Source organism: Argopecten irradians, chromosome 11, assembly GCF_041381155.1.
Source record: "Argopecten irradians isolate NY chromosome 11, Ai_NY, whole genome shotgun sequence".
Taxonomy (NCBI): domain Eukaryota; kingdom Metazoa; phylum Mollusca; class Bivalvia; order Pectinida; family Pectinidae; genus Argopecten; species Argopecten irradians.
This window is the reverse complement of record NC_091144.1, coordinates 29,653,855-29,670,079: the sequence shown is the minus strand read 5'-3', so window position 1 is coordinate 29,670,079 and position 16,225 is coordinate 29,653,855. Positions and strand designations below refer to the sequence as shown.

Here is a 16,225-nt window from a genome sequence, read left to right as displayed (position 1 = left end):
TCAATATTGATATTTTTCTCCCTAATGATGGTATAACACATTTGTATAGTACATCCGGTCGTCTACATCAGTTATCTAATGCTAGGTTTACACTATGTTCCCGGCGACCATGGTAGCCCCGTTTGCCCGAAACGTGGTGCGCCGTGGAATTTTTGGCTATTTTTGTCTCTGTATTAAAGGATTTGTACAGCCAAAATTTTTTTTTGATAATACGCCAGGATATTGCTTTGGATAAATGAAAAATTAAGTCCCACCCAACGAATCGCCTAGCTTTTAGCGCTGTTGGTTGGTTTTGGTCGTGATTTACGGGTAGTGTCGACTACGGTTCAGAGATAATGAGCTAGGTGGTCACGTGGTCTTGTGATGTCAGAGTAGTCCGCGGCTACACAAGGTATTAAAGCCTAGTACTATACATGTATACAGCATATATACGTATACGTTAGATCTACAATTTGAGTTTTTCGAGTAAATGGTTATTCTAGCTGCCTTTGTGATGTAGATATTTTCAGTTTCAAAACATTCCATTTACATCACTTCAAAATTTCAAACAAGCATATATCTAACTTTAGATTAGATCATCAGTCCAATTTGAAAGCGATATAAAATGATGTTCGGATCAGTCTGGACTGAGATTTAGATAGCATATGATGTAAATTTCAGTGTAATAAAAACAGTATAATGTTACACTATCTTTTTACGTGTAAAATCCCAAAATTTACCATGAATATATCTAGAATCCGTGTTTTTATTTCATTCAAACTTCTGCTATAACGATGCAAACACGGCACAGTTTTTGAGTAAAAATAAAATGTGGACGGTTATCAGTTAGGTGATATTGGATTAACAGTTCCGAACTTATACCGAAAATAATATGTATATCTATATTGTTGCCTTTGAAACTTTATCCATAACGTTTACTAAAGCAGATTCAAATAGTATGATATATGAACATTTATCGTATAATCCAAAAAGTAACCACATAAAGTATTCAAATGAGAATTGGAATTACTTGAATACAGGCATTATAAATAGATATAATACATGTATCTTGTACCTTTTTAAAAATATAGGCCTACTAAGTATATTTAGTGTGATAATGTTGCAACCCTTTGGTATGACTATACTTGTACATTTAGATTCGAAACGGTGAAAATACATTCTTAGAATTTTTACTAATACCTTAGAAATTACCTATATGCCACGATTCCGTAATTTCAGTACTAGACTGGATTATTTTTAAGGTTAAACCTTTAGTTGAAATAGTTCTTAGAACCATTTTTATTTCTGAATAAGTCATCTTCCATTTTTGTTTTACCTGTGTACGACATATATATATGTGTATGTAATATATATTCCTAGGTATGATCAGGTACATGTATAACTTATTTCCATTTGCTTTTACATCTTCGTATTAAAAATGGAGGTGACAATAAAAAAACCTAGCGCATAGATGTACGGGGTTTCCATAATTCAAATCACAATCCAATTAACGGATGTCCTAACCTGATTGACAGTAAGACAAGAGCAAATACCCGATATAGTCCACCGAATAGCAAATTGCCCGCGGCCAGGTAATTACAGGTGAGTTCGATGAATGGCGTTGTGTACAGGTAAACAACATCCTGGTCAAGGTATTACATAACCATCAAACCAAAGGCATGGCTAATTATATATCTATAATATTGGTGTATCTACTCGTATATCGATTAAAAATTGAAAGCGACCGCACGGTCTGAATAAATAGTTTGTTTTGCTTAATATCTCGATTATTTGATCTTTTACAATATCAAAAGTAAATTCTTTCTACCACATGTTGAAACGTATTACGGTATTGCAATAAATGTATCTCGATTTATTCGGTTAGCAATACACAACACAATGTTTGTAATGATCAATCATCGGTGTGTACGTATGTCAAGCATCATATCCTTGATGCTTTAATCAAGGATTTCTTAAATTGTTACGTAAAATTTCATTTTACAGTCACAAACTTTGCAATTCACAATGTATCAAAGATACAGACTACAGGAAAAATATTATCTAATTAAAGCTTATTCGTTGCTGAACTCCTCGACAAAAAAATCTGAAACTTTTATTTCTGTGTTGATTTTCTTTATTACACGAAGATACCTGCTATTAGAGCATAAATTAGAGTATTTGAAACATCGAATTTCACTCTTTTAGTTATTCATTTTCGAGCCAAAGTTATTGTATGATTAACTTCACTCAAAAGTAATCATAAAAAAAATCTTTGATCGGCTTTTCCTGTGACCGTCGATGTAATTGATAGCACATCAGTTATAGTACAGCTATAAGCCACGGACTATTATGACGTCACACGGTTTAGAGCTAGAAAATATGCATAATCGGGTGGTCAGAAAATTTGACCTCGATATCGGCGGTTTACAGGTTATTCCGGTCGCGCGCGGCACGGAGAGGTTTCTACACGGTCTAATAAAGCCATTTCCAGCATAAACTGAAATTATAATTTTTGACTGCACAAATCCTTTAAGTTGAGCTAGGTCTTGTGAAGTTTTGCCACGGTCTTTTATAGATTACGTGGTGGACCGTGGATACAGGGGAAAGTGCATCCTCGATACTCCAGGACTTCCGATCACTTACGATCTCAGATCTACACCCCTGGACTATCTCATAGTGAAAAAACATTTGACCAATCACAGGCTAGCAAAGATTTCCTTTGAAGACTACAGAGAGAGCGACGCCTAACATCTAAGCCACACAGTCAACCACAGTGTACCGTTATACGGCTCTTTTGATGTACATCAAATGACTAAATTACCTGTTCTATTCTGTTGCCTCCAGTTTTACTATGAGATAGTCCAGGGGTGTAGAGATCGTAAGTGATCGGAAGCCCTGGAGTATCGAGGATGGGGAAAGTGTTGTACCTGGAGGTTAAAGGTACACTACGGCTTTAGCACAGGATACCACTACGTTCTCTCTAGGCCTGTTACGATCTGGTGAGGTCTGCTACGTTGTACACGTTTTGATCAAGCTCCGATTCGTTGTTCACGGTCCGCCAAGGCTTAATAAGGATGAAAGTCTGATGTCGGGCTTTTTTGGAGCAAATTAAACAATATTAGATCAAGTATCTCTTCAAACTTTGTAGTTTTCTCTCATTTTTCTGATATTTGAGTATGATGACATTATCTGGGATCTTACTCAAGCCCAATCAGATACTGTAAACCAATTATACTTCGTATGTGATTCCTTTTCGCGAATTTCGCGATCAAGGTCAGAACGCGAAGGTTCATCTCCGCGAATTAATATCCTCCACAGTTCACTGCACAACCAAATTAAAGTATGCTAGAAGATCTCCAATTAGGTCTGTTTAGGGTTACATTCGCCAAAATAATAGGGTCGGTAGGTCGGGAATGTTTTGTTTTTAGTGCCTTTCACTCTAAAGTAATGGCCGGAACCGGAATCTGAGATCGAAATCCCGACTTTTATTTTTTTTTACTATGTCAGGCAAAAACTTTCGTCTGCCTTCCTGCCGAACCAGTCTCTCCATGGACTCATTTCTACCATCCGTTCCTGGTGAAGTTAAAACAACCCTTCAATAGCAAACTTGAATTCCACAAAACACTAAATGTCATCCTTATTTCTTAACCGGCAGCAGAATGGGTGAATGGAGTGCAACTCATTGAAATACTATTTGTTTGGTAGCAATCTAGTTAACAGCCCGCTTTATTTTTATTATCAAGCTGATGAGACTAATGATCATGGTCTCCTGCATTGTACCCTATTTTCCTTCTTCATTACCGTTGAAACCGACTGGCAACAGCGTTTTAACTGATGATGAAAATGCTTTAATCTTTACAAATGTTCATTATTTATTATTGGCTAGAAGAATTAAAATACCCATAGGAAAGTAATTACTGTAACAAAAGTTAAGGGAAACACTTAACTTCTGCAATGTATGATTTTCATTTAAAGAATTTTTGAAGGAATAGACAGTGAAACAGGTCCCAGACCGATTCATCCCGAGCAGATTTCGAGACGCACTGCACATTAGCATTCAACTTCATAGTGGTCGAAGCTGACAACCGAACAGTCATAAAAGAAATCGAAGACACCAAAATATTATTCTTAAATGGAAACATTTCAGATATGTCATTTTGTCAATCCGTCTGGTGCTGTCTTCCTGTGCGAGCACGGGTCTTACTAAAGGTTTTTATAGACTCAAATTGATGAATGGGTCAAAAATCATTCAGAATCAATTGGGATATTTGGGATTATACAGAAGATTTAACATGTTTTTTGTGGTTATTGCATAGGATTGATTGATCCACCATGTCAGTTTTCAAACGGTTAAAGGAAACTAATGTTGTTCTAAACAAATGCAAGAAAGAAGACAAATATTAGACATGAACATCTATACCAACTACTGTATGAAAAATAGTATACGTTTACAGTCATGATCTACTTACTAAGCCTATTTCTAATATCCAACAACACTGAGATATTTATGAAATGTTTAATCAGTATTCGTTGACGTTTGACATTTAGAGACTGGTATTAACCAGGGTTCAAATCGTTTAGTCATATATAGCGTCACTACATCTGCATAGTCTCCCATCAAATCAACAGCGAGTATTTCCCCACGAGCTCGCCCAATCATATCCATCGTAAGAACACCGCTTTGTAAGAGAGTTTGTGAATGGTGGGATATGGATTTGGTTTGATTGATAACTGTCACCTGTTGAGTTTTAGAAAGATTTCGATAGATGTTCGGTTCTATTGCCGAGGGAACCATGACGTGTTGAAGAATAGATTCTGTGTGTTTTTTAACAAGACTGGCTGATTCAACATACATATTCCTATATCTATTGAATTCTGAGTTGTCTTCAGTTTGGTTTGTTCTCACATTATTGACACCAATAAAAAGTCCGATTGTAAAAGTCTCCGCTAGTCCTCGCATAGTAAGACTGGATATTGAGCGATAGGATTCGAGTGGAAGAAATATAGACACGCCCACTTTTCGCTCACCTGCATACATAATTAGCTTGTTTAAAGTTTGATTGACGTGACTTGTAAATTGCTCTGCGAAAAGAAACAATCCAAACTTCTCCGATTCTGTGGGGTCAACACAATGCGACATCACAGCACCCATTCCATGTGGTATACCAGGCGGGTTCATGGCGTCGAAGTCCGAGTACGTCTGAGCGGAGTTATTCCAAATATAAACATCTTTGTTGAATTTTCCTAGATTTTTCCGATAAACAGCCAAGGTTTTGTTCTCATTCGACGTTGTGTAAAACTTATCAACCCAATCAATGGCGTCCTTTGAGCTTAAACTCTTCACGATATCCGTTTCAAATTGGCTGTCTAATTTCAATATGACGTAATCATCCTGATGAAGATTGGCAAGAATCCAACTGGGAAGGTCCAATGTGTCAATTGTATCCCTCTGCTCGACCATACTTGCAAATCCGTTATTGGTAGATTCTATAGATGTCTTTTGTGTGGAGACAATCACCGGTGTGTATAGTGTATGTCTTTTGTACGTCTGATAAAACAAAGCGTAGGACTCGTCAGGTAAAAATGTGTACACGTCATACTTTTGTGCGTTGGGGTAGGTGTGAAGGAATAAATCTAAAGTCACCGGGTATGTTCCTCCACAATTCAGAAATACCTTCTTTGGAACATAGTCACGAAACTGTACACTCATGTCCTTTTTGATCTCGGAACCATCTCTCTCTTTCGGCGGCATATGGATATTTTTCTCCGCTTGTGGCACCTTTCGTTTAGAAGAATCCGCTTCCGTTACCTGCATCCCTTTTAAGGACTTGTCCGCATGTTTTCTGTCTTCAGGAAATCCACGTTTACCATGGACATGATTGACAAACTCTTCAGAATCAGTGACCACGTGGTCGGGCGTTAGGAAAACGTGGTAGACGAGGTGGCCACATAGAAATCCAACCGCGGCGACCGTGACAATTCCCGCCAACCGCCACACAAACCGGAAGGGACGTTTTCCGGACACGATGGAAACTCGACGCGACAATTGTCGTTTCATACCCATATCTGAGTTTGTTACCATATTCAGTATGTTTTTGTTGACCAATATCACGAAAGGAAGATACAGGTGACACGTGGCTTGGTGTTATCTCTCTCAGGTCTTACAAGGGGACAAAAACCGTATCACAGCATTGCCGACGCAACACGAATAAAATTCCTGATAAGCAGGAAGAAAAGATAAGTAATGCCTCCTGATAAGAATAATACCAAAACGTTCTTTTTCGACACTTACCACTTCGCAGGTAAATCTTAATGGTAAATAAATCTCGCACGGAACGAGATGACAAAGCTACTGGGATAATTTTCTTAATGAGGTAAAAACGGTATAAAGCTAGTATATTAATAATCCGAAATAAAAGGCCAAAATAAATTAAAAGTAAAATCAAAATCATTTCTATGGAATATATATTCAGCCACTATAGGGCCTTCTTCAGTCCGAAATAACACTTTTCTTAATTCAAATGAAATCTTACGAACAAAAATGCATAGCAACTCCAATTTTTTAACAATAGGTTACAAAATCGATCTTTGAGTAGACTATCCCTTGACATCACCTACACAAGGTATAAGACAAGGAGCACCAACTTAAAGCTGTCTTTTCAGAAAACTGGTTATTATATAAGTATGATTAATTCCCAGATAACCTAATTTTCAATGAGATATCAACAAGAGTCACTTAACGTTAGTATCAACAAGAGGTGCATGAGGCCTGTAAGGGCTTCGATGACTTGTATGGTATTCTGACGTTGTTATGTGATAGTTTCTATCGGCAATTGACAAAAGACCGTTACTTATCACTTGTAACCTTGAAAGCAATGCCGTACAATGAATAACTAATTCAGGGTCGATTATCAACGTCTATGCCAACCCTTTTTACATGAATATGGAAATAGAGTCGGCATGTTTAATTTCCCCGTCCATGAAAGGCCCGTGACCTTAAAAGGAGACACACTCGGACAAATTTAAACTTGCGTGAAATAAATGAGAAAGTGGCTAACTAGAAGCCATTTGCCCCAGTGTGTGACAGAAGGAAGATATTGTTTTCTGGATCTTTTTAGTCACCTTTAAGGACTAAGGTAGCCAAAAGCTTTTCTTTATTGAGCTAAAAGTAAATACAAAATATAGGAAGACTTGCCGAGACACACCAAAGTCTATAAAAGTGGTAGTTTCTGCTCAGCATCAAGGGAGTAGGACGACTGGTTCACCTTAATGAGTATAATGTGACCATGTGGGGTATGTTGCTTGTGTCTTTAGAGGCATGCTTCAGTGACATAACACCATAAAACGGGCAAGAGTTCCACTATACAAGAAGACACGACACGAATATACCGAATACCCCGGTATGCCAAATATGCGCAGTCTCCCAAATTATACACCCGCACTTCCTATAAGCAGCAAACCGCATACACAGGAGGCCGTCCTAACATATCCCTGGCTTTTTAATAGGACGTTAATGTAATAAAAAAATAAACAAAATACATCAAAATTTCTGTACAATTTTTAATTGTAGTTCCATATTTTACCAAAGTCAAGACTTTGAACACTAGCTCTAGAACATCTTTCCAGACATACACACTTCTGTTTATTACTTCTATATAAAACTCAAAACTTTTAATTTTTTAATTTACAAGTGTTATATATTCAAACAAAGCAAATATAAAGCCATTAAATGTATCAGTAATTTAACTTCACTAACTACAGATTCTTAAGGAAAAGTGAGTGTCGAGAGTAAACACAGAGCTTTCCTAGCAACTTTGACAATATTATTCCTGGATCAAGATAAGTGAAGGAATATCCACAAGGACTTGACACAAATGTCTAACCATTTATATATGTGCATTCTACTGATTCTAGTATGTAAAACATATACATATGTATTATAGTATCTAAACTATATACACTGGCTGGTCTCCTACGATACACTCATGTCACCAGAGGCTGTATTACATGGCTACCAATGCAATACAGCCTCCAACATCACATCATTACTAGTTTCTTTGTTTAAATATATATTTTTCTTCCCAGATATTTGGCTGGTTTTACTAAAAAAGATGCACACAACAGGATTTGAATTGAAAATATCGTACAATTGAATTGACTTGCAGTCACTTTTTTTTTAATTTATTTTAAAATGGTGGGATATCATAGCTGTAAAATTGCAATAAAATGTGGAGGAATGAGAAAAAAAAACTGTTTCATATGCGGATATGAAAGCATAAGATTAAAACGTTATGAGACCCTTGGGTAGAATATCCCTATCCTTCATCTCCACATATAAAACAGTCTTATTATATGGACCACTGGTTGGATATATGTGCCAAGTCCCTGTGGAAGTATGGTAATCCTTTCCAGTATAATCAGTAGACAGAGATTGCTATATGTGCCAAGTCCCTGTGGAAGTATGATAATCCTCCCCAGTATAATCCCCAGAGATTGCTAATATGTATATGGGGTGGTATTTATTCACTTGAATTGGCAGTCTAGTTATAAATTCCAGAAACTTTTCAAATTGAGTTAAACATTCATTCAGACAAAATCTTTCAAATTATAGATGGTGACAGGGTCCTTAGTGGTAATTATGCTCATAAAAGCATCCCTGAGGTTAAATCAAGCATTTCATGAAAATCTACAATGGAATCTGATATAATCAGTCAACACACAATGTACCAACACCATTAATATACTGGTATGAACGTGTACATTTCTAACATGCCTCTCACGTTGCTATGTGGCATGAAAATTCATTGTGATAAATTTGAGCAATATCTGTAAAATGAGAACCTTGGTCTAGCCAACATATCTGGGTAGGTATGGAAAATGTTCTCTCCAAAACTGACAATTCAACAATATTTATTCTCTCATTCATTTTTAATTTTTCATGAAAAACAAACAAACCTTCATACATTTTGAGATTTATAGCATATGAAGCCCTTTCAAACCATAGTCATTTTTGACATTTTTATAAACTAGTTACGGTTTACTTTTGAAAAGTGATAGTGAATTTCTTCAACGTTTTGCGAACTAATAATGCTTTACTAATGAAAAGTGAAAGTGAATTATATTCACCACTATATGAATTCTATTCACCACTATATGAATTCTATTCAAACCTATGTTTCTATTCAAACCTATGTTTCGTCAATTCTATTCACCACTATATGAATTCTATTCAAACCTATGTTTCGTCAATTCAATTGATCTGATGTCTTGTTGAGGTACCTTTCTGAGGTAGTCATATATACATATGAAAATGTATACATTTTATGTATATTAATATTACAAAGTCCATTAATGTATCACAATTCGGAAATGTTTTCCCCAACAACTTGAATGGCCTATAGTTACGATTATTGGTAATATCAAATAATTTTTCTGTTACAAATAAAATGTTTTTAACGTTTCTCACACAAAATGAATATCACCAATCAAAGCTTGAAGTTAATATTGTAAGAGAACACACTCTACAAAATTAATGTCATCTAATTAACCCACACAGATATAAACCTCATCACAACTCAACAGCACAACATATCTGGCACACATATAATACCAAAGGCCAATACCATACACATATATATCAAATATGGTGTACCTTGAATTTTGAAATACATGTATGTTCAAAGCTCCTGATTGCATGTATCATAAATAATGTATGAGTTTCTAATTTATTGTTCATGCCCCTTTTTCTCGAAACAAACTTATGCCAAAAACATACTTTTAAAAGAATAATATTTTTTATGTTACATTATGTTTCGTTTCGAGAAATCAGGACCAGGAATGACAATAGTATATATCCATAGTAAATATAGCACTGCAAAACAGTTTTTTACCTAGTGATTGATATATCTAATTCAAGAAGTTAGGAGAAGATGTATTTAAAACCAATAAAATTAAAGCATTAGCACTATGAAAAGTGATTAGACTTACAGAATACTGTGAACCACTTCATTTTCATTTAGCAATATTACGCGTCTGAAGTGTTTTTAACATATTCACAAATACATCAATTCATGATCAAGGGTCCAAGATCTTATTCACTATTGCGCATTCATATATACATTGTCACAATTATTTGCAAAACATCTGAATTCTCGTTCAAGCTCTCTTGCAAATTACGTAAATATTTATCGTGAAAATAATTTGGTTTACAGAAGTCTGCCATTTGGACCTATTTGTATGAAAGCACATACCACACAAGACTAGCAAAATCTTAAAAGAAAAATTAAAAAAAAATAATAAGGGAATTCCTTATACAAAATCTATTGCCATTTGTAACACAAATGTGAATCTCTGAAAGTTCATAACAGTGGAAATGATTGAAAAATGGCCAAAAAAAATATCTTCCAAATGTTCATCACTTGTATCATCAACAGCACATCACACATTACCAGCCACACATCATCACAACAGCAGCATTATAGCTTTGGTGTCTTATGCACAACGCCTTTGGTTGCACGGATTGCCTTGCCTTTAATGCCGTGTTCCTTAAGGAGTGGTACGATACTTGTATTACTGGTTGCAGGGTCTATTGGTTCTACTGTGAATAGTTTTGTTAACACACTCTGTAGTTCACCACTGGATTTCCCAGCTCTGCGCTTGAAGTTCTGATAGACTATATTCTGTATGAATTTGCCAAAGAACATCTGATCTGAGTATATCCAGGCACTTTTGTCCTGTACAACTTCACCAGTCTTCTCTGGGTTCACTTTGTACACACATTTTTCTTCAACCACCTGAAAATAAGAGTGGAAAATAATCTCAATTAAGGTAATTAAAACATTCTACCACTGCCACTGACAAAAACTAGAAATATGTCTGTTAGACATTAAGTGCTTGCTGAATACTTCCTAACCTTAATTTCTGCTATGAAATCATCCTCTGCAACAGGTAAACGTAGAACTTTCGCTCATTATCCTTGGGACTATTTCAAGGAGATGGTTTACGCCCTTGGTGCATTGTAATAAATACTTTCTTTACTTCATCAGAATTTTAAATGTGAAAGTATTTTGTTACATAAAAGTGTTTTTATTATCATATTGATATTGATACGATAAACTTGTTTCGTTGTTCAAAATAGGCATCTGCTAGAACAACGTCCAGTCTCTGTGCAAGTGCGCATGGTGACTTACCTGTGTCATGCTTGAACGCCTTTCTGGGGTACATTAGATCTAGAGCTCAGACACTCAGACTGATATTCTATAATATATTTTTTATTCACGCAAAGCTGTGTAATTTTATAAATATTAATTACAACTGTAGCAAATGCGGTATATGGTCACAGGGTTTAGTAAGCGATAGTGCAACATACACCTAGGATGATGTGAAATAAATTAAATATGTGGCCGCTACTAACATAACAGTTATCCGTTTCGTCACTTTCTTTTATTGACTATATAATCCTGAATCATTGTATTGTTCCGGAAGTTTCCAAAGTCGATCAGATGCTTAGAATATCATGACCGATGCAAGAGTTTGTATGTTACGCCGCTTTAAGTTTACACAAAACAAATGTGGTTTGCACTGTGATATGTCCCTGCTATTAATGTATAGTAGATTATCGCTGACAAGTATATCTTACCATGTGTTTTTGAAAGTTTAGTGTCACTAAATAATGGCGAAATCTTTTAAACGCTATAAGACACTGACTTCCAGTATCGCATGCGCAGTTGGAATCTGCGCATAGCGAATGTACACAGACTCTACACCCGACAAGGAAAATGATAGTACCAGTGCACTCGCACTAAAAATCATTTTACATTACCTAAGGAGAAGTGAATTTAAAGGTGAATACACAGTAAAACTAATATGAATAATTTTATTTTGGGGTCAGTTTTACACAAAAGTGCAATCTCATTAAAATTAGATTTATAATTCCGCTCCTCTCGATGCTTTACAATATGGCTCCAATACAAGATCTAACAACTCCCTGTTTGGGGTCACCTCAGCATTGACAGACTCACCATAGGAGTCATGCTGAGGTGAAAGGGGAGATAATTCCTCAATTTTTTTTTACCACAAAACAATGCAAAATCCCTTTCATACATTAATTCATTATTAGAGGAATAATTCTAGATCAGTGCCCAGTTGTATCAATAAACATTCCTGAACTTTAAGAAATTTATAACTTAAAATTCTCCATAGAAAAGCATTACAACAAATTTAAAAGAATTAAATCTTAAGTTAAGGAGCTTTCCTTCACTTTTGTAATGCTTTCAAATGGATTTTAGTTAAGGCACATAATTGAAACTGGGTCTAGTCTATAAATCTATTATTCTTCTATCTTCTTTACTCACATATCCTTCTATCTTTTATACTCACATATCCTTCTATCTTTTATACTTACATATCCTTCTATCTTTTATACTCACATATCCTTCTATCTTTTATACTTACAGCTAAGTCTCTGTGTCCAATATTTCGTGTGTAGGTGATCATTGTTTTTGTTACGGGGTCTACGATAGATTCCTCTATCACCCAGGTCTTTTTGTCTCTGTTCCGCGTCAGTCTGTTAACAACCTTCTCTGCATAGTTAACCGATTTATTGATCAGCCTCTTTGTGAACAATTTCCCTTCAATAACTTGGCGGGAAAGCACATCCTCCGAAATTATGTGTTTACTGAAATCAATTTTAAAACTTGAATGTACACATAACTTTTATCAATAGATTTATAAGTGAAACGTTTTAATTTTGTTTCTGTATAAAACTGAGAAATCCAAATGGGCTGTAACTTTTCCGTCTACTGAGAAAATCATGCGATGTCATATTACGATTATGACATCAAAACTCCCTGTGAATTCATAATACATGTAGTGTTATATATTACACATGTGTCTAACGATATTGATGACAAGGCCATATGACATAGGTAGGGCCAGTTATGTGATAAAATAAAATTTACTACTATTATATAACATGACAAAAATGATGTGATCCACAATCACAAAGTAGAGTATCTGTAAAACTTAATGCACATTCAATATTTAATACCTTTTGTGTTGAGAATATTTCTGCCAGTATCCAGTTGCAACTTGTTCCCAAGTAAAAGGAAATAGATAGCTTCCTGAGTAGAACTTCATTGCTGCATTTGGAAGGCTACCTATAAATTAATAGTATTTGTACATGTCACAGTAACACTGATGGAACTACCTGCAGGTAATTCATGTTATCCAGATGCCCACCATTGCATGTGATAGAACTCCATGTTACACATCAATACGTGTACACATCAAAATAGACAACCATTGCTTAAGAATCTTCACTGTTAACATACATATATAGATAACGTAGGGAATCTTCATTTTTTAAAAATGTTATTACCTTATCTTAGGCCGTCAATATCAATTTTATTATCTTATTATTGTTTTTATGAAACTTTATTTTATTATTTTGTTTTGAAAAGTACTGGGTCTCTAAGACTTTAAAGGCCAATGGGGGGGGGGGGGGGGGGGGGGGGGGGGGGGGGGGGGGGGGGGGGGACTACCTGTATGTTTCTATTAAACAAAAATTAAGAGTTTCTTCAAAACAGATATATACATAACAAAATATATATATTGATGGCCTAAGATGAAGTTATAACTCAGAACAAATGCAAGATTTCCTTTGTAATCTATGATATCATTTATTGGTAATTGACAGTTTTGCCTTCTGATAAAATTATAGCCAGTGCAGTAATTAGGATAACAGCTGCTCAGGAAACATAAGATTGATTGGTTGTTGATGGGGCTTAACAACCTTGTTCCGGTTATAATCAATGTAAGGTGGCGAGTGTTATATTAACGCTAGGTGAATAACTTTTGTGACCCTACAAAATTATCAATAACGCTAGGTGAATAACTTTTGTGACCCTACAAAATCATCAATAACGCTAGGTGAATAACTTTTGTGACCCTACAAAATCATCAATAACGCTAGGTGAATAACTTTTGTGACCCTACAAAATCATCAATAACGCTAGGTGAATAACTTTGTGACCCTACAAAATCATCAATAACGCTAGGTGAATAACTTTTGTGACCCTACAAAATTATCAATAACGCTAGGTGAATAACTTTTGTGACCCTACAAAATCATCATAACAGGTGAATAACTTTTGAGACCCTACAAAATCATCAATAACGCTAGGTGAATAACTTTTGTGACCCTACAAAATCATCAATAACGCTAGGTGAATAACTTTGTGACCCTACAAAATCATCAATAACGCTAGGTGAATAACTTTGTGACCCTACAAAATCATCAATAACGCTAGGTGAATAACTTTTGTGACCCTACAAAATCATCAATAACGCTAGGTGAATAACTTTTGTGACCCTACAAAATCATCAATAACGCTAGGTGAATAACTTTTGTGACCCTACAGAATTATCAATTGCGTTTGTATACATGCCAATTTTAACTAGATTATTTCAGTCTAAATTCATCATTTTATGAAAATTTGTGGTCAGGAATGCATTCAGACTGTAATTTTGGTCAAAATTGTGAATTTATCATGACTGAAATGCTGAAGCAAAACGGCTGTATATCTAATTTAGACAAGTAATTAAATAGTCAGACTAGTAAAACTTTGGGGTTTAATAGTCCAAATGACCAGCAGAGAAAAAAATTAACGTCACAGACTGGGAGTATAAAAATTAAAAGCAGTTTGGGAAAGTAAAGTTGTCAAATTTCCTAATAGAAGGGAGGTAACTCTGTATATTTAACATCAACAAATCGCATTAGATTTGGCTAATTCTGTATAATTAATCATACACGTGAAACATAAAGCGGAAATTTGCTACTGTGCTAAACAATAGAAGTCTATCAGCAAACAATCAGAATCCTTAGAGGGTTTCTAGGGATAACCGCTGACAACACGTGACTTACGAGGCCGATTTACTGGGCTGGCGACATTTTTATCGTGAAAAAATAGCGATTTGATTTTTTCTCGATTTTTTTCTAAACGTTGTATTTAAATTTAGATTTTTAGAGTTGTAAATAAGCTTTAGTCCACAACACTTTAAATAAATAAGCTTTAAGTGAATTTAATATGATATTTTACAATAAATACAGCCCTTTGAAAAAAGTCGGTCAAATAGGTTTTCGTGTCATTTTACTGAACATATTATCGTGATTTTTTTCAAAAAAATATTAAAAAATAGTTACGTGTGATGGAATAAATTAAATTTGGTATCAACATAAAGATAAACATTTGAACTATTTTTAAAAAATAATTGATGTAAAAACTGCGTTTCAAACGAGAGAAAACGTGTATTGTTTATAACATGTCAAATCGTTAGATTACGCTGACAGGGGAAATGAAGAGGTCGCCATTTACCAATCTATTTCTGGCAAAATGACAAATATTTCTCACAAGTCTGTATAAATTATTAGCATTCTGAATAAATATAAAAGATATTTGAATGATTTCTGATGGTGATTAATTCTTTAAACAATAAAATAGCAAATCAAATCGGCATTGTTTACTACCTTGTATTTTGTCGTCTGGTCAAAAGCGCTTGAGTGACCCAGATAAGCGTTCTTTTCTAAGATTGAATTACCTCCCTTATAACATTAGTTTTTTGAACGCTGTTGTCTGTCATCAGAGGAAGCAGACGATATATAAATCGGGACTATTATCTTAGAATAAAGCCGATATCATGCATTCCCCTGGGCTTATGTTGTACTTGTGAGGTAAGATTTACTGAAATTTGGTATTTTTATGTTAAAAATTAAATTTTCTACTAAATTTGAAAATATTGTTGGTAATTTTGGTAGGTGTCATCTTTCTAAACACAAACCGTTTTTAAAATCGCATTCAGTGTAACCCGCCAATCAAAATCACGATAATATGTTCTTCACGATAATATGTCGCCAACCAGTAGCGATGACGATGTTTTGCATCATAAATAGTTAGCCGAAAATTAGGACATTCAAAGCATTGTTTATCATGTTTTCAAATGTATCAAACTACCATACTGAATAGATGTAGAGTCGCTCCCTGTCCTCGTAAATGTCAAAACATTCTCAGCTTATATTTGTTGATCTATCTTTCCTTCATGACCGTTTTCCTTCCTGCGGTCACGTTCATTCTTAGGTGAACCAAACGCTTGAACCTTCCGAGTCACGTTTCAGTGGGAGTGAAATTTTGTACGCCGAATTCCAACCCAAACCAATATTTATACACCCCCCCCCCCCCCCAAAAAAAAA

At 35.2% G+C, this 16,225-nt stretch overlaps 2 protein-coding genes across 3 annotated transcripts; both read right to left on the bottom strand.

Moving 5' to 3' along the window:
- Nucleotides 1–4,483: 4,483 nt before the first annotated feature.
- LOC138335788 (uncharacterized) lies at nt 4,484–6,165 on the bottom strand. Its single transcript, XM_069284952.1, has one exon. The coding sequence runs from the start codon at nt 6,059–6,061 to the stop codon at nt 4,496–4,498; it is 1,566 nt and encodes a 521-aa protein (XP_069141053.1). The 5' UTR covers nt 6,062–6,165; the 3' UTR covers nt 4,484–4,495.
- Nucleotides 6,166–7,525: 1,360 nt separating this feature from the next.
- On the bottom strand, nt 7,526–16,225 carry LOC138335253 (PRELI domain-containing protein 1, mitochondrial-like). Of its 2 annotated transcripts, none has more exons than XM_069284251.1 (5): nt 15,990–16,225; nt 13,028–13,136; nt 12,433–12,655; nt 9,215–10,772; nt 7,526–9,149 (listed from the first exon to the last, which is right to left on the bottom strand). In XM_069284251.1, exons 2-4 carry the CDS (start codon nt 13,114–13,116, stop codon nt 10,455–10,457), a joined length of 630 nt encoding a protein of 209 aa, XP_069140352.1. In that variant the 5' UTR covers nt 13,117–13,136; nt 15,990–16,225; the 3' UTR covers nt 7,526–9,149; nt 9,215–10,454. The 2 variants fall into 2 exon arrangements, with proteins under 2 accessions (XP_069140352.1, XP_069140351.1); XM_069284250.1 differs by having other exon boundaries at nt 15,995–16,224.